Below are 27,704 nucleotides of genomic sequence, written 5' to 3' on the forward strand. Positions count from 1 at the left end.
CTGAGCAAAATTAAAAAAAATCTCTGTTCTCCCGTTCGTCTCGCTGTAGATCAGCCTGGGCTCTAAGAAAAGAGGCTCAGGGCTGAGGCCTGTTAAACCCTTTGATTAAACATGGGGAAATGGTCGAAATACATGATATTTCCATCTCGAAACATTGCATCGTGGATTATTTTCGACATACTTTAGAAACACATCGACTCTTGGGTTTTCCGTCCTGTGCAATTTTGGATCTATGGGACTTTGTCTCAAGCCTCGGACTCGCCTCCGAGTGGTGTCCGGCAAGTCGAATGGATTTTCCGTACGCCCTATAGGAAAGACTGGGGGAAGCCTTAAGTGTTCATTCTACATTTGTTTTCCAGCAGTTTTTCACGAATTGTATATGAACATGTTATGCGTGTAATATATATGTAATTGTTTTGTTCAGTTGTTGTTATATTTTCAATATATTTGTTAAAATTATAAACGTTGTCGTAGGCCACGTTTCGAAAGCAGTCTGATATACTGTCTTTTTGGCGGTTAACGCTAAATTACATTACTTCGCTCATTATTTAATTGGAAACTAACTTTAATCACTCGAAACTGTGATCATTACAACTAATATACTAGCCAGCTGAGGACAGTTTTAATAACAAATGTAGCTTTCTTAGCAATTAGAGCCAGGTTAGCTCAACGTATGATTACTTTGCCGACAACGACGGTATGATCCCAGCTTTCTGTATTTGTATCGTACCCATGGACACTTATTATACATAGTTAACTTGCTAGGCTTTCATATGAATAAATATAGTATTTGAAAGTTGGGTTTTGCTCAGAAGATGCAAAAAAGTAAGCGAAAGGACCCGGATGGTTTAGCCTCGGAAAGAACGCTGCGGGACCAAACGGCCAGCTAGTTGCTAGCAATAGCTACGTTAGCTTAGTAAATCGCCGGTTCTGCTAGTCTACCTTTGTCTTGGTGTTAATGCTATAGTACAAGAGTGTTCGTTATAGCAGCAGATAGGGTTTGTATTGCGTTATAACTTTACCCCGAGGTCAAATATATAGGCTATCTAAGCTAGCATTGTTGGACTCCTCTAGCGCCCAACATGGCGGTGTTCAACGATATGCTTCTTGTTGAGAAAGATGGAGTCTGGGATGTTCTTGTTGGCCAACTTGACTGGCCACATAGCTGCGTATTTAGAAAATAAATACAAATGTTGAGCACCTTGATAAAATAAGGAGCGGCTCAGTGTACGTTTTAAATTGCTAGTTTTAACGTGATTGGATATAAAGTGTGGATACGTTTCAATAGTCCTTACTCTTCGTCGAAGTTGAAGCCATTTTGCTAGCTAACTACGTTGATATTAGTCTGTTATTGAAAGAATATGCCTGCTGTCTACTCAATAATAGGGTTTTTACAACTGATTTTGCAGTGAATATGACATTGGAGGCATCCCACCCTTTTACTCAATCTAATGATTACTTAAAGTTTAGCTGTTATAGGTTAAAGTAATTATCTTGTCTCCAGGGACTTAGAGATGCCATTAGCTTGTTACACAATAGATTTATCTGGTTAGCTCTCCTTGTTTACAGCACAAGGGAAGGGAAGACGTTTGCCCTGGGTTAATGGCAATATTGTTGTCTAAAAGTAGAAGGGAACACTGTTAATGTATGGTCCTTTTTGAGAGGCATACATCTCTATCTTCCCAAACAAGCAGTACTTTATATTTCCTTAGAACAATATGTTGCTCTTGGCAGGCAGTGCATTCTTTCTCCATTTTAAAGAAATGAAAGTAACATCTAACTAGTGCTGTTGTTTATATTTCAGTGCTAATATTGCATAGGTATTTGTATACCTGATATTGTTTAATTAAATGTAATTTATATGTAACAGTGCTCAGAATGTTGACCCTGTGTGATACATGTTTTTACTGCCTTCTGTTTAAATAAAGACACTGAACCAATATGGTGGACTGTGGGATTTTTTTTATTTTTGAGAAAAAATTAAACAATTAATTTAATCACAGTTGTTCTAATATCACTGTCATGTTAAATGGGACAGCTCATCAATGATGTGCTGATACCAGCATGAACTTGCCTGTTTGCCCTCATCTCTTTTTTGGTAGGTTCAGCACAGGAAGGAAACAAGATGCTAGCCAAGAAGCAAGAACAGATCCACATCTGCAGTATCCTTATGGAGTCAAACCATGTTCTGTTTTGAGTAATTCAAATTAATATAACACATTTGTATGCTAGGTTTGACATGTAGAAGAATGTGACAGTGAATCACTTTGTTCACCATGTGCCATGCTATACCATGACTATACAAAGGATTCATTATTGACCAGCGGGCTCCCTCCTCTGGCTCATATTGAGAATTGTCAGCGTTACAAAGACATTGCACAACCACGTTTTCAGTGGTTTTCGGCGGGCTGTCAAAGGAGCTCCCTCTACTGCTGCAAGGAGGTTAGTACATAGATACTGTGGGCAGGAATTCATCCACACGTTTTGAATACATGTACAATCTACACCATTTATGCAAAATATTACAAATACATGTGGCTACTGCTTGTGAACATAATGACAACCGAGATCCATTTGGACTTGTAAGCCAAACATTCTTGCACATTTGATACATGCATGATATATTTTTTTCTAACCTTCAACAAGCTTTTGCTGTAAAATGGAAAAAGGAGCTGTTTGTTATAAGAACATTTATTTAAAAAAAAAACTGTCTACTCTGATACTAAGTATATTTTGCTGTTAATACTTCTGTAATTTTACCAGAGCAACATTTTAATGCAATACTTTAACTTATGACTTCTGAGTTCTTTAATTCTATTGTATTAATTGTTTGACTCTTCCACCGCTGCAGTTAAAACATGTTGGTTTACAATTATTAGATGTTCGCAGGGAATGGGTTAAGAATTAAAAAAAAGAATCCACGCAAAGGTATTTTTATAAATAAGGTTGAACAATATCACACATTAAAGATATGTGGCATTGTTGTTGTTTTCAGAACCACACTGTTGATATTCTGATATTTTTAATTAGTTATGGAATAAGTCATACATTTTATTTCTAATTTGCGGTATTTAATCTGCTATAAACCGTCTTAACAAGGATGATGAAGCTTACCTCAATGACATGAGGCCTTGCTAAAGAGCAGTTGTTGGTTATGGATTTCACTTGATGGACTTTTTTGGTTCTGTGTGGCTCTCCAGCAGACATATTTAGACATTAGGTATATTGAGGTATTATGTATTTATTTGGCAGTTAACATGAAATATATGTGCCTGTTGCAGCATGTATATTCCTCCCAGTGGCATTCATTCATGAAGTGGATGAGGATTCATGGGTCTAGGGGGTGCTCTTGTCTGTTGGTGTCAGCCTGACAGTGAGTGTTTTCAGCGGTTGGTGGAGAGTAGGGGAAGGGGGAGCTCTGTAGCACAATAGGCGTACAAGTAGGGAGGGAGAGACAGCCAGGCAGATGCTAAGCATGGTGGGAGGAGCCGACTACTTTTTTTTCTCGCCAATTTACAATTAATGAGCTAAACTATAACGGCACTCCGGCTTCTCCAGAAATAAACATAAACAGAGCTAGCGGGCCATCAAATCCGAAGCACAAAAAAGTATATACTTGCATTTTCTGCAACAATTCAGTTACTGTTTGTAAGCATGAATGACCTCCAAAAACCAAAGCCACATTTCCTGAAGGCTGTGAGGATTTTCTTTGGACATGCATACCATGGCAATTTTGTGGGGAAAAGTCTCAAGTGTGTATTAGATTCTGGGAAGATATTGCTGTAATAATAACAAACCCTACAGTATCAGCCTAATATTTAGCACCAAAAACTGCTATGAAATGTGTGTATCTTAAGCAAAATAGGAGAGATATGAATGATAAATGATCTGTGTTCATCCACATTTCCCTTTAAGTCATGCACCAGGATGTTATTTTGTAATAAAAGCATGTGACGCAGGGTTGGAGGCATGCTCTCTCCGAGCCCATTGGAACAGGCCGGCCCATTTCTGTCTGCAAGAGAATGTCCTGTTCTTTAGATGCTTGTTTTGGCTGATGTCAGCCCCAGCCAAGCGTCTTCATCTTTCCTTTTATCCTTCCTTTTATCCTCCACCCTTTCAGACCTTCCAAATTCTCCTTTTAACGCAGGATTCTTCCTCTGTTTGTAGAGAAGAGACTCAAGTAGGAATGTTAAGTCAGCTATGAGTTTTGTTAGGGTTCTTTCAGCTTCTTCCTGGAACTATCTGGGTGCTAAATTAATTGCTCTTGATCCTACCTCGCGTTGCAATCGGCTTAGTGCTAATCTGGGTTTCTCACAGTGCCGCCAAGTCTCGCCCAGGCAGTGCTGCAGCACTGAGCTGTCCACTGCGCTCTTCTCCCGAGGATTTGACCCCTGGCCCTGTCTGTCATGCTGCCCTTTGCCTTACATTCTCCTCTCACTCATTGGGAAGCCTTTTCTTAAAAATTGTGAATCAACATGGCCTACCTCTTCTCTGTCACATGATCCCTTTTCCTACCTCGCAGACGTGTCTCTTTTATTGTCTGAACCTCCCACTTGTGCACAAACCTTCTTCATATTTTTCTCTGACTCCCACTCCCACCGTCTCATCTTCCCTCCCTCACCCCGCTCTCCTGCACACTAAGCCTCTGAGATGACCACATGCTGCCTGCAGTTGCCATACAGCTTGCTTTGCTTCTTTTCTCACTTGTTTTTGTGTTTGGTTTCCTTGCTCTGCTGCTGTTTTCTGTCCCCTGGCTCGATGCCATTGCCTCCAACCATCTGCCTAATTTTCTTTCCCCTTCTTGTTACTGCTTTTCTGCTGCTTTTCCTCTGAAGTCAGTAAATATGAGTTATTTATTACTTTATCTTTGATCACAGGATAAGTTTACTTCATGTTGTCATTGCTCAAAAACTTGTTCTTTATCTTTGCGAGACTTTCTCAGCTTCCCGTCTTTCCGGGAGGTTCTGATTGAAGTTTCTATTTAAAGAGGCGCGCAGAAAAGCAGGGTTGTTTACAGTGCTCTCAAAATTACAGGCCGTCTAGAAACAGGAAGTACCATCGCCCCGAAGCGCAGCAGCACACAGCATCAGCCGACATGCAGCTACTTCCTCCTCCTCCTCATGGCTGAACAGAGAATCCAGCAAAACAACCCTCACGCTTATCAGAGAATTATGCACCCCTCCCCTCGGTGCCCGTCCTGCTGAATGGCGCACATACACAGCAGGCTTTTCACCCCGCCACCATGTCCTATCTCGCTTTCTCCCATTCTCTTATGCCAACTGCCCCTCCCCTCTTTCCCCTCGACTCTCTTTCGCCAGTACAGCATGCCTGAGTAGCTGCCTGGAGATGAAGGAGCTAATTAATTTGATTTAGCCGTCCTCTCTCTGGCAGTGGAAAAACCAGCCGTCCGTCCCCCTCCCTTCCTCCCTCCTCCACACCGTATCAGCCACCCCTCCCGGATGATTTTCCACCTATCCTCTCCAGTCTCCTTTGGCAACCTCCATGCCCGAAACCCCTCTCCTCTTCTTCTTTGCTTTATTATTTATCCTGTTATACAACCATATTTTGCCAGCGGTTTATGCGTATCAAACTAAATGTCATGCCGACTGTAACTCCTGTGCGGCCTGCACCCATCTAACTCACTTTACTCTCTTAACATTTTATCTCTTGTGTGTGCCTAAGGCTAGTTTGTGTGACTCAGCAGTGTTTTACCGCTCACACTAACACGCTGAACCTCAATGTTTCTGAAGCCAGTGCTTGATGAAACCCCTACTTCTGTCATTTGATACTCTGATGGAGCCGCCCGTTGAGTTATATTAGAAGTCTACAGCTATAGCACTGTCTGACATCACTTGTCAACATAACTCTTTGAATCCTGTCGGTGCTTTCTTCCTGAACAGCATATAGACATTCTATCAACTTTGCAGCATGCAGGTTTTGGACATCTGCTCAGAATGGCCTCTGTGGGATTTGTGCGTTTTAGTCCCTTAGTGTTGTCTCGCAGGCGAGGGCTGGGGCAGTGTTACACTCTCTAACCCTTCTACTAAAACATAAAAGATTCAGGCATTCACAGCTGTTTGAAGTTTTTCATCAAACTGAAACTGATCATTTCATCAGCTGTAACATTCAGAGCCAGAAGGAAGTTGATAAGCTGCAGCGCTTTATACAAAAGGTCACAGAGTACATCATCAAAGATTTCTCTCTTCCATTTTCATGTGATCACTGGAAAATGACTTCTAGATCTTGACATGATAAACTTGTTTTTTTTAGGTCAAAACAATATTTTATTAAAGAGGCCCTTTTATGCTTTGGGGGGTTTTCCCTTTCCTGTATTGTGTTATAAAGGTGTTTGTGCATATACATGGTCTGCAAAGGCTAAAACCTCAAAAGCCGCGTTCACACCGCAGTACTTTTCCCACTTTAGTTAATAATAATAATAATAATAATATATTAATTTTATATAGCGCTTTTCTGGACCCAAAGACGCTTTACATTTGGGAGGGGGGGTATACAAACAAAACAAAAAAAAACAAAAAAAAAAAAACAAAAAAAAAAAAAACACAACAGAAAAGCAGTCAGTTCCGATAACAGAAAAGCAGTCAGTTCCGATATAGTTCCGAAATGGGCCGGAACTAAAATTAGTTAATCGGAACCTTTTTTACCCCCTTTGCTAGAGAACAGGGACTTTCGTGGGAGAAAAAGGTTCCTATTTCTGATTGGCTGGGCGGATTGCAAACCACGGCCCGTAAAACTCCCAAAAAGTTTTGTGAAGCCGCCATTTTATTATCCTCGCATTAGCATTATTAGAATTAGCATTAGCCCAGCGCACAAACGCAGAGAGACTAACTTATGGCAACACAAAAGAAAACATTGGAGCGGTGGAGTCCCAGCAGCTTCTACTGAAGCCAGTCCCCAACTCTGGGGACATCCGGCCGGGGACTTCGGGTGGCAGTATACGCCGTGAAGTTGTTTGCGGCCTGCCAGTAAACCCAAAGCAGAAGAAGAAGAAGTGACGTCAGCGGCTTCATTTGCCTCACCCTTCCCCAGGAACTTATTCCGGTGTGAACGCGATCTGTACTAAAGAGTTCTCATGAACCTTTGTGGGAAAAGTACTGCGGTGTGAATGCACCTTCAAAGTTCCCTGTAGAAGGAGTTTCTTCCCCACACCCTCCCCCCTTCCTCAAACGCCTCCATTGGACTCCTTTGTTTACTTCTGAAACATAGTGACATCACTATGTAACACCTGTGCTTATTTTTGCAAGCACTCCAACACATTGTACGTAATAATACAAGACGTCAGGGTAGATCTCTTAATATTTTATAACTTTTAATCCCATTCTTCTTTTTTTAGTTCGAGCCCGGTTTCCTCAAAATTTCTTATATAATATTTTACTTGATTGCTTTTTCTACACCCCTTGATGTGTCCGGAAAGTATTTGGAAGCTTTACTGCGAGGTATAAGCTTGGATTTCTTAAGAAAAATGAATATGCATTTTGCATGTTTGACATATATCTGGCACAATACGATACACAGTGGAGTAATACAGTAATTCGACCTTTAAAGGCTGCATTCTTACTTAATAATGCACGTCATGGCTCATCTGGAATAGATGGAATTCTGTGGTTTCTATTAACACAGAGAACATTTTGATAGACAAGTGCTTACATAAAAGGGATTTTACATTGGTTAACAGATATAGATTAGGGATGCACGCAAAATGTGAACTGAAGGGTTTTTGCCCCTTAAGCTGTTTGGTTTGTGTGTTTTCTATTCCATATTGTTAGAATGCAGCCCTGACATTTTGTTGTAATCAGCAGAGAGGTGTTCGCTCAGGACAGGCTCCAACACGCTCAGATTTCCCTATTCCAAGAGAGGTTTCCTCAAGTTACCAACTGTCCCGCCCCCAAGTCTGTAAGACAATGCTGAGGGCTTAAACACCCATTCATCTGTTTGCATGTGAGAGTACAAATGTGTACATATGTCATGCTTATCTGAACACGTACTTTCAGAAAATGCATGTGTTGTGTTTTCACTTCATCTGTCTGTTCTCAGATTTCTGTGTGAAGGCTGCAGACAGGAATTGCAGCGTTGTCCTTATGAAACCCCTGCTTCCTCTTTAAGAAAACCACTGACATTTGAACTCCTCGAGCATCGTTTGACTACCCACTTTGATCTCAGTCCAAGTCAGCTGGCGAGCAGGTTAGTCATCACAACTTTGAGATCATTGAGGATGTTTACAAACCCCTGAGCATGCCTCAGGATACATTCACGCACATGTATCAGTAGGAATTCAGTCTGAATAACAAATGTTGCAGACAATGGACTCATGCACTCTTACTGATCTTGCTGCCCTTATATTCTTCTGAACTATCTTTCTGTACTGACAATATTTCAAACAAAACCAAGCTAAAGATTTGATTTTTCATATGCAAGTCAACCAAAGATTCAGTTGCACTTACACTGACATCAACATTACATTACATTACATTGCATTTAGCTGACGCTTTTATCCAAAGCGACTTACAATAAGTACATTCGACCAGGAAGACACAACCTATGGATATCAACTTTTCCCTTATCAGGAAAAGAGAAAGCTATTATTCACTCAGCGTTTTTGCTAGAAGCCACAGAGCACATTTAGTAGGTCAAAGTGGGGTCATTGAAGTCTAAGTTGTGACATTTAAAATGTTAGCCATTTTAGCTATAATTAATATGTTCATGATAAAAGTAGCGTAACAGGGGTTGTTTAAAGAAGTGAATCCAGAAATATTTATAACCAGTAGACAGCAGTTTCGAACATGAAAAAACCCCACTGTACCAGCATTAAGGAGCAGACAGACGGTTAGCAAGTTGCTTATGAATATTGCAGAGCTTTTAGAGAAAAATATTTCCCTTAGGAGGTGGACAAAGCTCTGAAATGGTTGGATGTGTACTAAATACACATTTTATTGTCAACTGAAACAATTATTGTTTTTTTTACAAACATAAAACATTTGCAAAACATTTTTTAAATGTGAAATGCTCGGTCATATTACGTTGTCTTCTCTTACTGTCCTTCACAGTCAGCAAAAGTGGGTCTTTCTTTACCCCTTTTACATCTGCGACACACACATTTCATCGCGGGCCACATTCGCATAAAGGTTTCACTCAAAGGGCCGGTTGTAACTATATAAATATATAATATATATATATATATATATATATATATAAAATAATGTATTATATTACATTATTGCCTCTGAATTGGATTATTATCATATAGGATAATAACTTAGTAATTAACTACGTCTGAAAGCAGAAGTCCAGGGCAAGTAATTGCAAGTCTCTTCATTGTGCATGTCACAAAATGAGATGCATTGTGGGACATGTAGTTTATGGGCAACCTGCTTCTGTAAAGTGGCATGTAACCGTATAATAAACGTATTATATTCTTTGCAAGCTCTTGCGGGGCCACATCAAATGAAGTCGCGGGCCGGATTTGGCCCCCGGGCCTTGAGTTTGAGACCCCTGCTCTAAAGGGAACTTTGGGATTTTAGCTTTTGCAGACCATTTACATCAGGGGTGGGGAACCTTTTTCCTCTCAAGGGCCATTTCAATTTTTTCAACATCCTCCGAGGGCCGTACAAATGATTGACCTCTGCTTAAAAATACTAAAATCACAGCCCATTCATTTCGCCTTTCTTTCATGCTGTGCAAAGAAAAAGCAACGTCTTAATCCAGATATCCTACCATGCCTCGCGCATGCACGTGCACGGTGTGGCATGACCACCAAAACAGAAAGATATGGACACATGATGTGTGCAAATGTATTTAGTTTCCTATGTGGACATGATTTAAGTGGGGGGGACCTAACCTCCTCTAGGGGGGTCCAGGGCATGCTCCCCCGGGAAGATTTTTTTTTAAATGTTGAAGTTAAAAGCATCAATCTGGTGCACTTTGAGAGCAACATGAGGAGATCGATGGATACATCTCTCAACACCCAGATGAAACACAACTGGAAGCAGATTTATTTTTCTTTATGGATATTTTACAAATCACTCTCCTTTAAACTGTATTCTTGTTTATTAATAACAACTTTTTTTTACTGTCATATAGTATTTTATACCTGTTTACTTTATTCTCTTATTTTTTATAACTATAATGATCATATAAAGATGTGCCTTTACCTCACTGGTTGGAGAAAAAGCTTCTTATATTCGTTAGCATAGCTAGCTAACCAGATGCTAATAACAACACAGTTAAGTTATACGGCCCGGGGGCCGGAGGTTCCCCACCCCTGATTTACATGCACAAAAACCTACATCACACACTACAGGAAAGGGAAAACTCCAGAAAGCATCATAGGACCCCTGTAAAAAAAGAAAACAATTTGGACCACGTCTTGTAAATAAAATCTAAAATCAAAATAAATGTGCTGTAAAAATGAGCCAAACACCTCATGAAGGATTCATCTTAACGGTCAAATATCAAACTGCTGATATTCTTTTCTTTCCTAGTGTATCTCTTACGTCCTCCATGCTAAGATTCAATAATGGTGAGCTAATGGTTGCATTTTCTGCCAAGATGGCTTCCTTGGTTCCTCCATCTTTGTGTGTTCAGATGTGTGTCGCTTGGTAGCACAGCATGAAAAGCTATGATCACGTTTGGTCAAACACCCATGAATAGGGACGTCTGGACAACAGGGGAGCCTCTGAATACGGACTTTGCGGCCGGCTGCAGCCACGGGACAATGCCAGCACACATGTGTGGACCGAGCGGTTGCACTCCTGGAAGACACACACACACACACACACACACACACACACACACACACACACACACACACACACACACACACACACACACACACACTATTGTCTTCTCCAACGGGCAATCTGATTCACACACACAGCCTCTCTTTCTTTTACTTTTCACAAATTGTTCCATCTAGCTTGAATTCCACTGTCCTATCTTGAAGCTACTCACAACTGCTGTCCCATCCACACACAGCCAGCATGCCTTGAAAGCGTGCAAGAGTACATGAGAGAGGACAAGGGGGGGGGGGGGGGGGGAGCAGAGAAAAAAAGTTCACCCAACTCCAACAGCCAGAGAGGTCACAGGAACAACACCCAATCCCAGAGCAGTTCCCATGGAGACAAGTGTGGCAGCGTACAATGAGGGTTGGAGCGAGTGATGAAAGAGAGGGAGAGAGGGAAAGGGCAGGGGAAGAGTAGGAGGAGGGCGGGATGTTGGCGTCAAGGTTCACTTGGTGGGTACTGGTGGGGGGGGGGGGGGGTCTGTGGGGTGGCAGCTCAACTGAAAAGGACAGTGGGAAGTATAATTGGTTGAAGCATAGCAGTGCTGGAACATTCTTCCACCCCTCCTCTCATTTTCATGCCCTCTTGTCCCAGCTGACAGAGTACCTCCTGATCTAGGGCTGCCGAGTGGCTCATGGCCGCCGGATTGAGAGCAGAGATATGTGGAATTTCCACTGACCGTGACTTGCATGGCCCGGGAGAAAACACGGAGGAAGAGGGTTGTTGTTGTTGTGAGGCATTTGGCATGGATACGGGGGAATCAGAAGTAATATCCAGCTGGAGGACGTGATGGTGGCGCCTTTGCTTCATTTTGTTGAGGAGAGCTTGTGGTGTAAAACAAAAAAGGTCCTTGTCACTGGCAGTTTAAGTTCCGCCAGTGTCAGAATCAGATACACCCGCCGACATAAAAGCAGTTAATTGACATGGCTGCTGATAGCACTTGAACCCTTTTAGCAGAGGGCATGGACAACTAAACCGTGTCCTTGCTCCAGTTTCTGCTCTTGTCTGTCCACCTTTACCACCTTTTTTCTTTTGAAGAGGCACTACACTGATTTTACATATGAGGACCAGTATACTTGCCATCGGGAGTACTATTCACATTGTGAAAACAGCTGTATAATAGTCCGGAGGGAGCGTTATAAAGTATGAGAAAATAGAAAAGAGAGCAATGGCACATTTGTAGAGGGCTCAGACAAGAAAGTTGATCCTCAGAATAATTTTACCAAATTAGAAATATAAAGCCACCACCATTTGCGATATGGTTTCGCCATTCAATCTTTGTACAAGTGGCCCCTGGCTCTACTTTTCCCACAACCAAAGGAAACGTCTTCTAGCACCAGAATTGAGTTGGGCTATTAAATGTGTGCCAATATGGCAGACAACTGTTTATGTGCCAATTGTCAAAATGGAGGTAGAACTTTTGTCGCTAAAGTCATAGCCAGATCTCAAAACACTCTGGGTTGTTTGCAGTTCTTGAAAGCAATCACAATCATTATGGGTGACGCAAAGCACAATATGCAAACTCAACACACAGATGGTGGACTGGAAAGTGCATGCAGGGTAAAAGTTGTGGCCAATGGCAGGATTTGACCCTAAATCTGCTTTTGGTTGGCTAGATTGTTGTCGCTGTGAAAACGTTCCAGAGTTCTACCATCATCAAAGCTTGTTGCGTTGTTTTCACGCCTGGTATTTTGGATCTGAACGCCTTTGAAACTATGGAAGTGGAGTTGAAAGGACTTGAGCATTTGCCAGGTATGGGTTGGGAGTCTTGAGAAAGATGCTATCAAGTTGCATTTTGGAAAATGTAGGATACAGCATTATTGGAGCTTGACCAATACTAGAGACTTTTAGTCAGATTTCAAGGCCTTCTTTTTGAAATCTGTCCCTAAAGTGCTAAATCACTGGATTTCTCCTTTAAGGCCTCCATTTTTCCGTGAACTTGACTTGTTTCCCACAGTGTTCCCATCCGCCATTTAACTACCACCAGTTTGTCCTCTCTCTGTCTACCTTCCTCGCCGTCTCTCTGACTCACTCTCTTCTCGCTCCCTGTCTGCGAGTTTGTCCGTCCTTGTGCCCAGGTTTTTCAAGTTGGCGTGGTTCCTGTTTGTTTTCAGCCATTTTGGGGACTTGCAGTGCTCGTAACAAACTGCTTAAATGGCGTCCTCATGCTTGCTCTCCCACTCTGTCTCCCTCTGCCTCTCCCTATCGCTGGGCTTTGTGTATATAAAGTAGTGTGTGTGTGTGCATGAGTGTGTGTGTGTGTGTAGAGAAAGGGAGAGAGGGAACAACACTTCCAAATAAAAAGAAGATTGGATTCAGTGGGGGTTTGGATGGGGTGGGGGTAGGGGGGGGGGCGCAGAGGGGAAGGAAGGGGGGATTCACTTGCTGGAAAAAAAGAGCAAAAGCACTAAGAATCGAGTGTCAAAGGCAAAAACTGGAGTGAGAGAGGAGAGGCAGCAAGAAAAAGGGGGAGGGAGAGAGGGAGAGCAAGTTCGAGTGTGAGAATCGCTCCTGCCCTCTGTCTTCACACACTGCTGCCTGTATGTGTGTGTGTGTGTGTGTGTGTGTGTGTATGTATGCATGTGTGTGTGTGCACCGCCTCTCCCTGCGCTCTCTCTCCCCTCGCTCTCACACACTCGGACGTGCGCATACACAGACCAAGGGGGAGAGAGAGAGAGAGGGAGAGAGGGAGTGTGAGGGGAGAGAACACATCGCAGCAGAGATGCAGCAGGAGGTTTTCCGAGGTACGTTCTCTTGTATGCTTGCCTTCCTGAGAGACAGCCAGGGAGAATAAGAGGAAGAGACGCTGAAATCTGTTGTTTTCCTGCCTGTTTTCCTGCTTCACTCTGCTGCTGTGGCACTGCTTGCTCTGCGCGTGAAGAGGAGGAAAAGGTTTTTATTAAACCGTGCGTGTGTCGGGGCGTGAGTGTGTTTTTTATGCAGTGTGTGTATGTGGACGTGTATTTTTGTGTGTGTGTCCTTGTACTGGATCTGCCTGTGTGTATATATGTGTGTGTGTTTGTGCCAGTAACAGGCCTCGTCTCCCTCATCCTCTTCTCTGTTGCTGGCGCACCACGCAGTTCTCTTTGAAGAGCGATGACTCGTTTTGTGATTGTGATGAAACTTTTAATGTATCGAAAGCCTCTTTGTGATACACCGCAGAAAGGGGGCGGGTGGGGGGGCTGCCAAACACACGTCAGAAGAGATATGAGGTTTGTTGTAGGGGTCTTAACATGGTGGGCCCATCTTCCAATCCTCCTCATCAAGTTACTAGCAACATCCCAGGAAGTGTTTTAGCGGACAAACTTGCATGTAGGCAACGGTAAACATCTCTGGTTCCACCGGCTGCTTCTGTCTCTTATTTCGGTCACGGGCCGCCCAGTTTGTCCTCCATTTTCCCAGCCTGTTTTTCGGCTGGAGGTTGTCTCTGGTAGAGCAGCAGAGGGCATATTGATGTCACCAACCCCGTTGTTGCTGCCCGAAGCCTTACTTTTTTTTCTTTCTCCAACAACAACACAGCATCTGCTGCCAACTACTCCACATTCCTGGTTTCCATGGATGCCAAGCCAAGCCCCTCTGCTTACTATATGGAATATATGATGCACACTGCCACAGTAGGGTAGGGGTCAGAGGTCAGCAACAGGAAGTGTACTTTCTCGCTGCTCGGTGGCGTCACACAGATGATGTTGTCATTTGTATTTTGGTCAGTTGTGCCTGGGTCCCCCATTGGAGAATAGTATTTGTCTTTTTTCTACTCTTCATAGATATGCTATCATGCAACTCTTAAAGACTTCAAGAACAAGTTGGTTTGCTTTGTTTGATTATGCAGATATTTTAATATATGCAACGAACATAAGGATGTGAATGCAATTCGGTGCAGCGCTTCATCTTTTCTAACTTGCCATAGTTTTACTTGCAGTTTACGGTGACTGTTGTAACATGTCGTTCTGGCTCAGCCTTACTAAAACTCAAATGTGTCTTGGTAGTTTGAGACTGAGAACTCCAAAGGGGGCTTTCACACCCCTTTTTAAACAAGGAGCACGCATGAAATTGAAAATGATTTTGTGTAAATTACCTCAAAAAGGTCACCGGTGTAGTGTTACCGCGCTCCGGGGTTACTATTGTGGCCCTACTGTTTCCGAGGGGCCTCCTACGATTGTGTTGCAGCGAGCGGCATTATTGGAATTACGTGCTGGGCTGGGAGTTAACGGAGCGTGGAGAGTGTGGCGATTTTAGAACATGGGCAGGTTTCGCTGGTGCGTGGAGCTGCATGCGAAAACACCACCAATACGACAGTTTACACGTTAGAGGGGGGGGGGGGGGGGGAGAGAGGGTCAGTCATGCTGAGGGGGGATCTGAAAGACAAGGAAACCATGAAATGCGAACATGGGCGAGACGTGTTTGAAGTTACCGCTACCTCCCCCCCCCCCCGAGCTCCCACCACCACCACTACCACCTCCACTCAACCACTCCCCAACTTCCCTTACCTCCTACTTCCCTCTATCCCATCTGGCCGGCTCCACCACGCTCATTTGGCCGGGGGGTTGTGGAGAGTTCAGTAGCCTTTCTTGCTAACGATGCCCCCCTACCCACCCACCCACACACACACATACACACATCTTCCTGCGAACACATACACTCTCCTCTTCAGAGACCAACTGCTGCTCCAATCGCTGGGCCCCTCTGGCTGCCCCTCACTGGGGAGAAAGCCCAACCGACACCTTCCTCTTCCCACATGCTACACGCCGCTGGCTGGCTGGCTCACCGGCTGGAAAACCGAGGCCCCCCACATTCTGCGTTCCAGGCACTCCCCTTAACCCGCCCTCCCAAAAAACACACATATGTTGACAGCACATCAGCGTTAACGTTTTGGTTAAAGGATGAATCTGGTTTATTCGAATGACCCTCATTCTTATCAGTCAATATAACTTTGCACTCAGTAACCTTTATGCTTGGATCTGCGAATGCGGTGAAGCTGCTAAAAGAAATAAGTGAAATGCAAAAATTAAAAACGGACTTCCTGGTTCAGTTCTGCAGTATTTCAGGCACCAGTACAGTCAGGTTACTGTTGCTTTGTGAACATAGGTTTCCTGTGTAATAAGGGATTATTACCAAAGTTTTGGGTGTGCTAACTGTCTGTTTCATCTCAAAATACAGTGATTTAGGTCCTCTCTAAATTGTTGGCTCATTTAAAGCCTGTCGCCTGATCACCAGTTTTTCTTGGCCTCACACGGTTATGCTTTTGCGACGTTGTTGTGTTCCCAGATCTCAATAGTGGACATACCTATGAAAAGAAAACCGAAGTTATAATCAACCAGGATTTTGTTTCAATGGTTAGAGTGTAGGGAAAGTAGACATGACTTGATCTTTTTAGCTGTAATTTTAGGGGTTTTCAAAATTGTTAGCTGTTTACAATCATATTGAATTTTTAAAGTAATTTGAGTGGTACTAGAAAAGTATTGAAATGTAATTTGCTGTGATAATCCTCAATTATATAAAGTATTTGACCAAAAGGCTCAAAACTTTTGAATTTGGAGCCAAAGTCAGTTTGAACCGCACATTATTACAATGCTTGTGGTTGGCTTATTAAGGATTTTTCTTTGAGATGGAAAATGGCAAAAAAACAAAAGAACAAGCATGGTGATTTAATCCTCACAGTTACAGTTACAAGAACTCGTTTCAGTGTTGGAATAAACAGATTGCTCAACGGCTGGTTCAAGGCCTTGAGTTGGCACCAACCAAACGACTCTGCCGTCCTGCCTCATATTATGCAAGGCCGCTTTAGCACTGATGTTCCTAGTGATTGATTGACCATTTAAACTGAGTGGATTACTAACTAATGGTTTCCAAAGTCATCCATGCTCTCCAGATGCTAATGGTAAAGTAAAATAGTGTAACTTCAGCTCTTTTGAATTGGTCCCAAAATTCAAGCAGACGGTTTGTTAGGATTACGATCCAAGTAGGTCTTTGGATATCCGTGAGTTCTGCAACTTTCTAATAATTTTGAACTCGAAAGAATGAAAATTCCCAGAATAAAGCTTCCTATCTGTCATTTCATATGCGTGGAAGATTATAAGGGCCAAAAGTGAATTTTATTTTGCACTCTTAGCAAAAAGTCTAACAACAATTCGCAAAGCTAAATGAAAATTCAAAATAACATGTGGCCCTATTGCTCAAATTAACTTCACATGTGGCTCTAATGGTCTTCCGTAGCTATGGGATACAAGTTGAATCCATGAGTATAGCTGAAAGCAGGCCATTGTTCGCTAAGATGATTTGTCCTTATCGCAAAGCCAGTGCGTTTTGTAGGTGTTTTATGTTTACGTGTGTCTAGTTAGTCATTTGTCCGGCACCAGTTGAGAATCTGTTTAGAGGTGCCACAGGCCTAAATAGATGAACCCTTCACAGGTTGACCAACATGTTTGTTTTGTGCAGAAACACCCTGTCACAGAGAGGTGTGGGAACAAGGTTGCTGTTTATCTTTATTTAGCTTTAGAGTCCTTGCCACATTCATGGTCACATTTGAGAAGGATGTTAGTGTGGATCCATCTGCTCACGTAATTAAGAGGTAAAAGTATATATCTGCGTGTCATATACGTTTGTATACACGTATGAGTGAATCCAGCACATTCAAAGCACGTTAGAAGCTGCCTGTCACAGTCAGATGGCGTGTCGTGCTGGCTCTGCTTGTGCAGCGCCTGTGTGCGTCACAGGGAGATAAAGAAGAAGAGCGAGGGGGCGACATATACGCATTTTCCTGTCCCCGGCGCAAGCATCAGTTGAGATGGTGAAATGTTTAGTCTTAGCGCTGTCTCTCAGTGTTTCCGCCCACTTGTAGCAGACTTGCCATAAGGGATTTCCTGCACAACATCTATTGCTCAGCAAATGTGAGTGACAATGAAGGCCTGTTTCGATACAAACAAGCAATATGGCAAGCCTGGCGAGACAGAATTCTGTGTCCTATTTCTTTATACATCTTGTATGGCCTGGACTGGTTTGTTGTCCCCGTACAAGAACAAACATGTGCTTGTGAGTACATCACTCATAGACACCATGGTTGTCCTTTTGTTGACTTTACTTTGTTCTGCCCTTAGTGTCAGTGCCATGTTGCACTCAGATTCACCTTTTGGTTTTGAATGTGATTTACAAGTGGGCCCATCCTTGTTGAACTGCTTTGTTTATGCCTGTCAGTCTTGCTTGTGGGCATGCATAAGTGTACGTATAGGGCTGTGTACACATGCATGTTTGTATTTTGTGTGTGTGCATGCGTGTGGTGTTTGTCATGTGCTGTTGTGAGTGTGATTGTTTGCCTGGGCTCCTGTCTGTCTGACAGTGCAGTGTGTCTGACTGTTCCTGTTTCAACACCCCCCCTCCACCTCCTTCTTCTTCCTCTATCCTTCTCTCTGTCTCCTGCTCTCCCACTAACCCTCAGCGTCTCTCTCCCTTTTTCTATCACCCTTTCACTCTCTCTCTCTCTCCTCTCTCTCTCTCTCTCTCTCTCTCTCTCTCTCTCTCTCTCTCTCTCTCTCTCTCTCTCTCTCTCTCTCTCCTCTTCCCTCTGCAATAACAGTGCTGACCTAGTTTCTGCCTGTTCAGGGCTGCCTGTGGAATTTTACAGCGGCCTGCCTTCCTGGCTGCTTTGCTGCTTGAAAACGCAGGCAGAAAAGCATGACTGAGGATTTTTCTTCTCGTCGCATCATTATGGCCTTATATCGTCTCCGTTCTGCTCCCCAATCTGCAGACCTAAATAAATGAACCTGTTTTGAATAAGTAATAACAGCAAATTGCCTTTCGGGCGAGAATCTGCAGTTATCTTATGTACGGTGAATTTGTAGCAGAACTGCATGCGCCCTCATGGCGGGCAAATTAGAATGGAAATGAGAATGGCCTGTCGCTCATCTTCCACAGCTTAGCTGAGATTGTGCCGGATGCAGAAGGCAGAAAAACACCCCTTCTCTGTGCACATGCATGCAATCTCCCTTCCTTCTCCTCTTCCCCTCTTTCCTTCCCTTCCGCCTTCACAAATAAATGGTTAGAGTCATGCCCGGCAAACACTGGCCACTGCCAGGAATGGCTAACAAGCCTCTTGCTCAAACAGCGAGAGAGTGGGACTATTTTTACGTGCTTTTCGGGCCATGGATCTAAGTCAACACTCTATTCTGAGAGAATCTTGATTAAATCTGAACGCCTTCCAATTAGGCAAAGGGAATGTTGTGTCACAGCCGAGAGAGATGGATCTCTGGAATGCCTTTCTGAAGGCTTGGTTGTGGCACGCTGAAATCTAAACCAGCACTGCCGCAGATTCATTCCTCCCCCCTACCCTCTCCCTCCTTTCACCATTCCTGGCTGAGCCGTTAGAGTTCAGTGTTGCTGGGGCATTCGGTTCACTTTCTCAAAAGTGTTCCACAGGCATCATGGCTGCTACTGCAAAAGCTTTGGATGTAATTATTTGCTTCATGTCGATATAAATGTAAGTATCGTGCATTTCTCTGAGGAAGTTCATAAAGCTAAGACATATTTTCTGATTTCTCTTTCAGATTTCGGGGGCTGGTCATGGTGTCCGGTGAAAAGGTGTGGGACCCCCTCCACACGGGCCTTATTCAGTCACGTCTGAGTGAACAACACCTGGCTGCTGGGCTAACTCCCCTCTGCAAAATCACACACAGTGCAATTAAGGACACCACGTGCCAACAGAGTCGGCGGTTGTCACCTTTGTCTTCCCCGTCACCGCCATTAGTGGCTGTAGACACCCTTCAACCGGCCCGGGACTCCTCACGCCTGCCTGTCAATCTCCGCGGCTCAAGCAAGATCGAAGGATTTTACAAACAAGTCCACTGTCTTGGAGGGACCTCTCATTCTGAAGAAGAGGAGGAGGAAGGGGAACCGGTGGAGATGAAGGGTAAAAGGCACGTAGGCCGGGGAGAGGCCATGATGGAGGACAGGCTGGAGGACATGGCCGACGGACCTAAAAATGCAAAAATCACCCTAAGCTTCCCACTTAGTGCCGCCCCCCTCCCAGCCTCCCTCACATCTCCGAACCACTGTCGTAGCTCTTCCTCGTCCTCCCCTTCCCCTCACCGAAGGCGGCCATCTTCCAAGAGCTCGGACGAGGGGTCGCTGTGGAAACTGGATGCTACCATGGACGTAAAGCACAGACCTTTTAAGCCCCCGAGGCGCGACAGCTCTCCGTCCTCTTCGCCTTCCTCCTCCTCATCTCCCATGACTGTTCATGCACTTAGCAGGAAAGATATAAAATCCCCGCCTCCTCTGAAGTGCTCCAAACTCAATTCAGAGACTCAGTTCCACAGGTCTCCCCCGAGATCTTCGGGCTGTTACGGCGGAGACGGGTGGGACGAGAGGCACAGGGTAACCAACAGCACCGCCTCCCCCTCTCAAACGGCCCAGATCCTCTTCAGTCTGGGCACGTCAGCCTATCAGAGAGGAGGGGATACAGAGAGGAGAGAAAAAAGACCAGCTGGGAAAGTGGGAAGCCCTCACGGACCAAGTCTTCACCCGCCCCCCCTGCACCTCCCTCCTCCCTTACCGCCTCCTCCTCCTCCCCCGTCGGAGGATCTTACCGACCCCCCTCACTCCTCATCCTATCCCCCCACAGCCAGCCTGAAGCCCGAGCTGATTTGCGGTGTGTGCCATCGGCTTTTCAGCTCGGCCTCCTCCCTGACAGTCCACATGCGGCTGCATCGTGGCAGCCGCGTCCTCAGTTGCCGCGTCTGTGGCAAAGTCTTCATCCACAGCAAGAGACTGCAATCCCATGAGTCCTCCTGCCGGGTGCCAGGCCTTCCCTCCAACAGCCTTGGCCCCCCTCCTCTCACTGTGCAGCCAAAGGAGGAGCCGCTGGAGGAGGGCGAGGTGAGAGTGGAGGGGGGAGTGATCGTGGGACAATCAGAGATCGGAAAGGTGCGGCAGGGGAAGAAAGCCCGGAGCCTCCTTGCACGTATCCAAGGTGATGATGCAGCAGCCGCAGAGCTACTAGCAGGTGATGAGCACCATTTTGTGAAGGTGGTAGACGGCAATGTCATTTACTTCTGCTCCGTGTGTGAGCGCTCCTACATGACCCTCTCCAGCCTGAAGAGGCACTCTAACGTACACTCGTGGCGACGCAAGTATCCGTGCCACTTCTGCGACAAGGTCTTCGCCCTGGCAGAGTACCGCACAAAGCACGAGGTGTGGCACACAGGAGAGCGCCGCTACCAGTGCATCTTCTGCTGGGACGCCTTTGCCACCTACTACAATCTCAAAACACACCAGAAGACCATCCACGGGATTAACCCCAGCCTCATCTCCAGCGAAAAGACAGCCAATGGGGGTTACAAGCAGAAAGCGAACGCACTCAAGCTCTACCGCCTTCTTCCCATGCGCTCCCAGAAGAGACCCTACAAGACTTACAGTGACAGTTTGCATAATGGCCTGCTTCTGCCACCAACTGAGACACCTTCCCTCTCCCTGCCCGGCTTAGGCTGTACTCTGGGCCCTGAGGACCTCCAAAGCCTCATCAGCGGGGCCCACCCTCAGAGTGTAAAGCCTGACCCAGATGACTTCCCTAATGGCTTTCCTGTTTCCGTGTCCACTGAGGACGGGGACCTCTCTGAACTAACACCCCTCCCCCAATCGGACATGCCCCAAGTTAGAAAACATGAGAGTGAGGCCCTGGAGTTAGAGCAGGGGAGAGGCAGCTTCAAAATGTCTAGTAGCAGCAAAACCAAAACTCCCAAAACGGATAGAGGCTCAGAAACAAGCATGCCTTCTGTGATAACATATGGCCACACGAAACCCTCTGTGATAGTTCACGGAACAGCAGTGTCATCCTCCGTCATCATGCATAGCAACCAGGTCACCTCTGGGAGTGAAAAAAGCCCAGTGAGCAGCCAGTCCCCTGAAACCAGCAGCAGTTCACACAAAAGCATTCCCAGATCATTCAAAAGACAGAGAGATAGTGTAGATAGACACAGAAAGAGGTCAAGAGGCAGTTCAGATACAACAGAGGAGGACTCAAGAGGTAGACAGGGTGCGGAGACGGGCAGATTATCTCACAAATCACGGAAATCCCACAGCAAGAGCGACATGTCGAACTCAAAGCTGCTGTCAGCGTCTGTAGGGTCACAGGTCAAAGAGGCGGGGCCATTGTGCCAGATTACTGTACGTATTGGCGAGGAAGCAATAGTGAAGCGCAGCATCTCCGAAACAGACCTTAGGAGAGACAAGAGCCACTCTCCTCCAAAACCCAAACGGGGTGAAACGTCATCAGTGCGGGATGCCAAGGACACACGCCACTCACACTCCCACCACCATCACCATAAACACCGCCCCCACCGCAGAGTGGAAGAAGAGGGTGATAAGGAGGGAGGAGATTGTGAGGAGGAGGCAGAGCAAAAGAGCTCCAAATCTCCTGATGAAGTGAGGGAGTACTACTTCCGAAGGGAGGTGCGTCATCAGGAGAGTGACCACGATGAAGAGGATAATTTATGGCGGCCTTACTACTCCTACAAGCCTAAGAAAAAGGCACAAGCACATCTACAGAGGGTCAAGAGCTGGCAGAGGAAACTGAAGTTCAAGCGCTCCATCCGGTTGAAGAGGAGGACAGATAGAATCAAGAACCATGTGAGTAAAGAAACGGAGAAATCACAAGACGAAGAAGACGAAGAAGAAGAAGAAGAAGAAGAAGAAGAGGAAGAGGAAGAGGAAGAGGAAATGGAGGAGGCTGAAAAAGTGTCGAAATCTAACAGAGACATGGGAGAGGGGAAAAAGAAAGATGATCTCTTTGCCCCGTTAAAGGAGAAAAACAAAGAGGCAGAGGAACAAGAGGCAGAGGAACAAGTTGCAGCGGCCCGTCAGGAGGTTTCCACTCCTCCTCTGCACTCCCCAAAGCCTCCTCCCTCTACCCCAGCGGCTCCTACGGGAATAAAGAGGCGGCCTTGGACCAATGGGAACGCAGCAGAGTGTGGAACATGCGGCCGCTGGTTCTCAAGCCCCAGGAAGCGAGACAAACATGAGCTGAACCATCTGCTGGAGTTTGTGTGCCTCTTCTGCCGGGCCACTTTCCCCTCAAGGGATAAGTTGGAGGACCACCAGAGAGCCCAGCATCCCAAGCCTGCTGAAGCCCCCACCGTACCCCAAAACGAGGAACGTGGCCAACAAGTTGAACCTGTGCCAGAGATTGCAAATGAAGAAAAAGGGGCGCAAATAGGGAGGAATTCAAGTCCGAGTCGCCTAAGCAGAAGAGCGCTATCACGACACACCTGTCCGCAGTGTCACAAGGTTTGCAAGACATCTTCAGCGCTAACTCGCCATATCCGACGCCATGAGTTAAGCAGTTCCCCAGAGAGAGAAAAGGAAGACAGAGATTCATCGCCAAAGACGACTGAGACAGTTGTTAACACTGTTAGCAGAGACCTAGAGACGGAAAAAGGCCCCAGTGCTCTCTCTGTGTCAGTTATCAGCTATTTAACACCAGACCCGCCCAGCAGTACTGACTCTGTGGCATCACGGCAGCGTGAAGACCCCCTCAGTGAACCGACACGCGAACATCACATGTCAGAATCCGGTGACAAACCTGAGCTCACACATCCGGTTCTAGAGCGAGAGCCCAGTCCAGACCCTCCATTAGAAAGCCCAGTAACCCCTACTCCCACTAAATTCCCTCCTGCCCCACCCTCTACTCTCCAGAGTGTGCTGGTCATGAATGGACCTGAATGTCTTGACTACCGCACCCCCGGGAAAAAGAGCCTAGACAGCCAGATCCACAGAATACCCAGCCCTGTGCACATCGTGGCATCCAGCAACACCTCTCAAAATGTGCCCACAGCGTCACAGACCAGAATAACCACTGCTGCTCCTCCTGTTTCCATGACAACAGCTCTCAGCTCCGAGGGGGGATTTATGAAACGGGATGGGGTCATTATGGACAGAGAGAGGCAGGGCGGGAGCGGGATATTTCGTCACATGGTTTACGAGGAGCCCCCTCGGGTCCAGGATCTCAGAGTTCAGTCGCTGTCCAGGAGTCCCTCTCCCGACGAAGCACAAGACCTGACCATGTCCTCCATTCTAGCGAGAGAGAGGGAGATAGAGAGACAGAGAGAAAGGGAGAGGGAAAAAGAGATGGCGAGGTCCCATCAAATAAGTAGAGAGATTTCAGATTTCCAGATTTCTCTGTTGGTCCCTAAAGAGGAGCCCTTGAGCCCTGTGCCGTCCCCCCAGCATATCCCCCCTCAAACCACTATGAATGGATCCTCGTCACACAGGCACACTCCCAAATCCCCCTGCCGGTCCCCCTCAACTATTGGCCTCATAGCTCAGGCCAATCGCCAGGTTCACTCCAGTTCACAAGGCCTCGACAGACTCCCCCTGCCCACTGGAGCAGCTGGTGCGTGTGAGCGCCCCTCCGCCCACGCTCTGCTTCTCCCCCGGGCCCCTCAACCACCTGAGCCGGAGCACCACGATACCGTATCTTCCAGAGATAGGGACGCCACCCCAGTGGGCTACCATTCCCATAATTACCCCCTGCCCCTTATTGTGCCGGACAGCTACCACTCCAGTAAAAACCAGGAGGAAAACCTGCTCATGTCCTCCTATCCTGCTGGAGCTCTTCCTTTCGGCCCACTGGGGAAAATGATGGTCCCGAGTGGCGGGGACTTGGCTAAGCTGCCGTTTTATCCGGACCCTTACCAGCTGCTCTACGGACACCAGCTGCTGGCCTACCCTTACAACCTGGCTGCTCTTCCTGTGACTCTGAACATGATGGCACCTGGGGGGGACAAAGTGGAGCCTCTGCCTTTCCTCCCGGCCATCTTCAACTACGCAGCCACCGCCGGCCCCTACATGGGAGCAGCCCCTCACCAGTTTATGGCAAACCCAGGGCTCTACAGCAGCAGCAGCAGCAGCGGCGGCAGCAAGAAGCCGCGAGACAGCAGCAAACCGTAGGACACAGAAGCACTCTGAGGAATATATTTCAGTGGTGACGGCCTGGCCTGTTAAGGATGGGATGGGAGGGGAGGGGTGGGTGCTCACTGGGTCACTGAGTACACTCGCACAGCATCCCTGCCTCTCTTTCAATGAGTGGAGATCAGAGCTAGGCATTAAATCTGGAGTAGGATGAAGGGAGGAGAAGGAGCAGGGAGAGGGGCCAGTGACGTATCCCCTCTCTTTACTCCCGCTCACCTTTCTCAGCGTCTCTCCTGTCTTGCTGTAGTGTGTCGTAGTTCTAGAGCTTGATTAATCTTCCTCTCTGACTCATTATATTATCAATAACAATAAGAACTGCTAACAGGGTGTGTGTTGTGTGACACATTAGTTGATTCTGCTTCCCTTTATAGCCACCATGTTACAAGGATAAACAGTCTTCAGGGAAGGCTTGTGGATGAGATCAGGATAAGGGATGAAACAGAATAGTCCTTACTCAACACAGCTGGCGGTGGAGTGTTAAGCATCCTTATTTGTATGAGTGAATGAGAATGAAGGTGTATCCTGTCATTAAATTGTCCATGACAATATGTACATGCACATGCGAGCAGGAATGTGTGCATGCGGAGGTGGGCCTTAGCAGGTATGACTGTGTACACTTTGAAGTGTGTGTTTTGGAGTATGTGTGTGAGTGCCTAGATCATTCCGTGTGAGACTTGCACAGCATTCCTCCTATTTGGAATGGCTGCTGTAGGTCAATGTGTAGAAGTGCATTTAGAAGTGATTCTTCATATCCAAATCATTAAGAAGTAAATGCTATGGCTGGATGCGAGTCTATGACAATGACAGATCATTTGAGCTTCTAATGTCTCGACTAACCTGGCGACTTGGGGGCCAAATGGCACTGTAGGATCTTTATAGCATTCACCATAGTTTTTATATTATGTGCACAAAAATAGAAAAAGTAGAGGTCACTTTATGGGGACACTTGTAGCTGCTTGGGATATGTAGCTGGCCACTGGGTTAGAAATAAAGGCTGGTAGGCCATTGCACTTCCGCTTCTCATCTCATTTCCTTCATGTAAAATAAGGAAAAGAATACAAACCAGTCAGCCTTCATCTTGTATAGCTTTTTCCTCTTTGATTGGAAGAGAAAACGGCTCCATTTCCTAAGCCAGAAAGAAGAAAGTGACAGCAAGGAAGGAAAAAGACAAATGGATTCAGGGTATTTTCTGTATAGGAAAAGAATATATGGGCACAAAACTGTTGGACTCTTGAGTCAGAAGGACCCACAGAAAGGACTTTGGGGACAAAAAAACGTCCTGCTCCCCAACCGAGGGGACTGAGGGGTGTTGGGAATAGCCTGGGCTATTTCTCCTCCTTCCCTTATTACTAAAAGGTAGGAAAAGGCTGAACTTAGCAGCCAAAGCGGTGGCCGAAACCCCCCCAGGTGCCCTCCTGGGGCCTTTTTTGTTTTACGTGTAATGTTATCTTTATATGTTTGTTTTGTTAAACTATGTTGTTGGTTATGTTGTTTAGCCCTTTTACCAGATGGAAATGGCTTCAGTGAAAAGGGCGAGTAAACTTTAAAATATGAATGTAAATGTAGTCATGAGGTTAATGAAGTACAGCTGCATTAATGGTAGAGATCGTTCTTTTTTTTCTCTCTTTTGACACAAATAACCTGTTAAAGAAACCGTATAACGTCTGGTATGCATATATACAGTAGTCCTAGGAACATGTCAGTAAACTTGGGTTCTGTATCCACAAAGCATGAGCATCACTTGCTTCCTAACCGTTTATATCCTCAGCAGATCTGGCATTGTGCACACAGCTTTTGTTTCCGTTTCCTTCCTCTGGAGATATTTCTGGCCTCTTCATCCTCATACCTTTTTTCATTTTTTGTTGTATTCATTGTAGACAATTCCATAAAACATGGGGCCACATTTACTTCTCACAGTCACTACTTAGGAGAATTCTCCTTCTTCCCTCAAACACACACTCGCACACCTCTGAATGAAGTGCATATGTTTCAGTGTGTGTGCATGTGTGATGGTTCTCTGGCACCTTTTGGATCAGACAGGAGTGTTCAAACACATTGTGACCAACTGCAGGGATGCACAAACATCCCCCTTGGGTGTGGTTACAAGCCTTTTGCGGGTAGCCGTACGTACGTGTTTTGTGTACGAGAGTGAGTGCCTGTGCGAATATGAAAACCAAATTAAATCTGCCGGAGCAGCAGACCCCTTGGCAGTATATGGGCCACTTGTTCTTTTTTTATTTTCCTGTGGGTTAGTTTCAGTGTAAAAAAGCCTTGCTGTCTCCAATACACTATCTCAAGCCATTCCTTCTAGATGGACATGTTTGTGTTTTGGACCATTTCTTATGCCATAGTTTGCCATCATGGTTATCATACAAACCAAAAGCATGCAAATCGACGTATTGTAGTGACCGAACTGGAATCTGGTGGTAATATAAGACTACTCACTGTATGTTTTCGTTTTTAATGAATGTGCCTCTGCTTTGATATTTAAATAATTATCTATAGTATGATGTGAATCTGCCAGATTTCAACTGTTAAGGTGCCTTGTTATGGCATAAGAAATATGAATAGCAAATGAAGCGCTTTCTTGAGAAATGACGAAGAGTTGGAGATAGATTTCATGGCTTTATTTGCTATGAAGCTGTTCATAGACGTAGGGGTGTGGCTAAACTGTTTTGGTATCGTGTACATGTCTAGGGTAATACTGTGCCATATAGAGCCCACAAAATATGTTAATGTTATTTTTAAAAGATGTTTTAATGTTGCCTGATGACTTTGTCTTTAGATTTGATACAAAGGCTTGTAGCCACAGCTCTCCCAAAGTCTGTAGTCTCCTTTTTCCGACATTCTTCCTGTTCTCTCTCTTTCCCCCTTGTTTCCGTCTCTCCCTTCCTTTATCTTTGCTGCAATCAAACAAAATAAAGTATTAACCTGATGACCCAATGAAATCAA

The 27,704-nt window shown here is 45.4% G+C and overlaps 1 protein-coding gene across 9 annotated transcripts; it reads left to right on the forward strand.

Moving 5' to 3' along the window:
* Window position 1: 1 nt before the first annotated feature.
* On the forward strand, window positions 2–27,704 carry zbtb4 (zinc finger and BTB domain containing 4). Of its 9 annotated transcripts, XM_034226339.1 has the most exons (4): window positions 2–2,442; window positions 7,815–7,911; window positions 8,053–8,199; window positions 19,334–27,704. In XM_034226339.1, the coding sequence occupies exon 4, from the start codon at window positions 19,350–19,352 to the stop codon at window positions 24,729–24,731; it is 5,382 nt and encodes a 1,793-aa protein (XP_034082230.1). In that variant the 5' UTR covers window positions 2–2,442; window positions 7,815–7,911; window positions 8,053–8,199; window positions 19,334–19,349; the 3' UTR covers window positions 24,732–27,704. The 9 variants fall into 9 exon arrangements, with proteins under 9 accessions (XP_034082230.1, XP_034082225.1, XP_034082226.1 ...); XM_034226334.1 differs by having other exon boundaries at window positions 7,815–8,199; XM_034226335.1 differs by having other exon boundaries at window positions 7,818–8,199.

This window comes from Gymnodraco acuticeps, unplaced genomic scaffold, assembly GCF_902827175.1.
Source record: "Gymnodraco acuticeps unplaced genomic scaffold, fGymAcu1.1, whole genome shotgun sequence".
NCBI classification, from domain to species: domain Eukaryota; kingdom Metazoa; phylum Chordata; class Actinopteri; order Perciformes; family Bathydraconidae; genus Gymnodraco; species Gymnodraco acuticeps.

Coding starts and splice junctions, on each gene's coding strand:
- zbtb4 (XM_034226334.1), top strand. CDS start 7,979: ATGTCATGCTTATCTGAACACGTACTTTCAGAAAATGCATGTGTTGTG. Junction 8,200..19,333: donor CCAAGTCAGCTGGCGAGCAG/GTTAGTCATCAC, acceptor TTTCTCTTTCAG/ATTTCGGGGGCTGGTCATGG.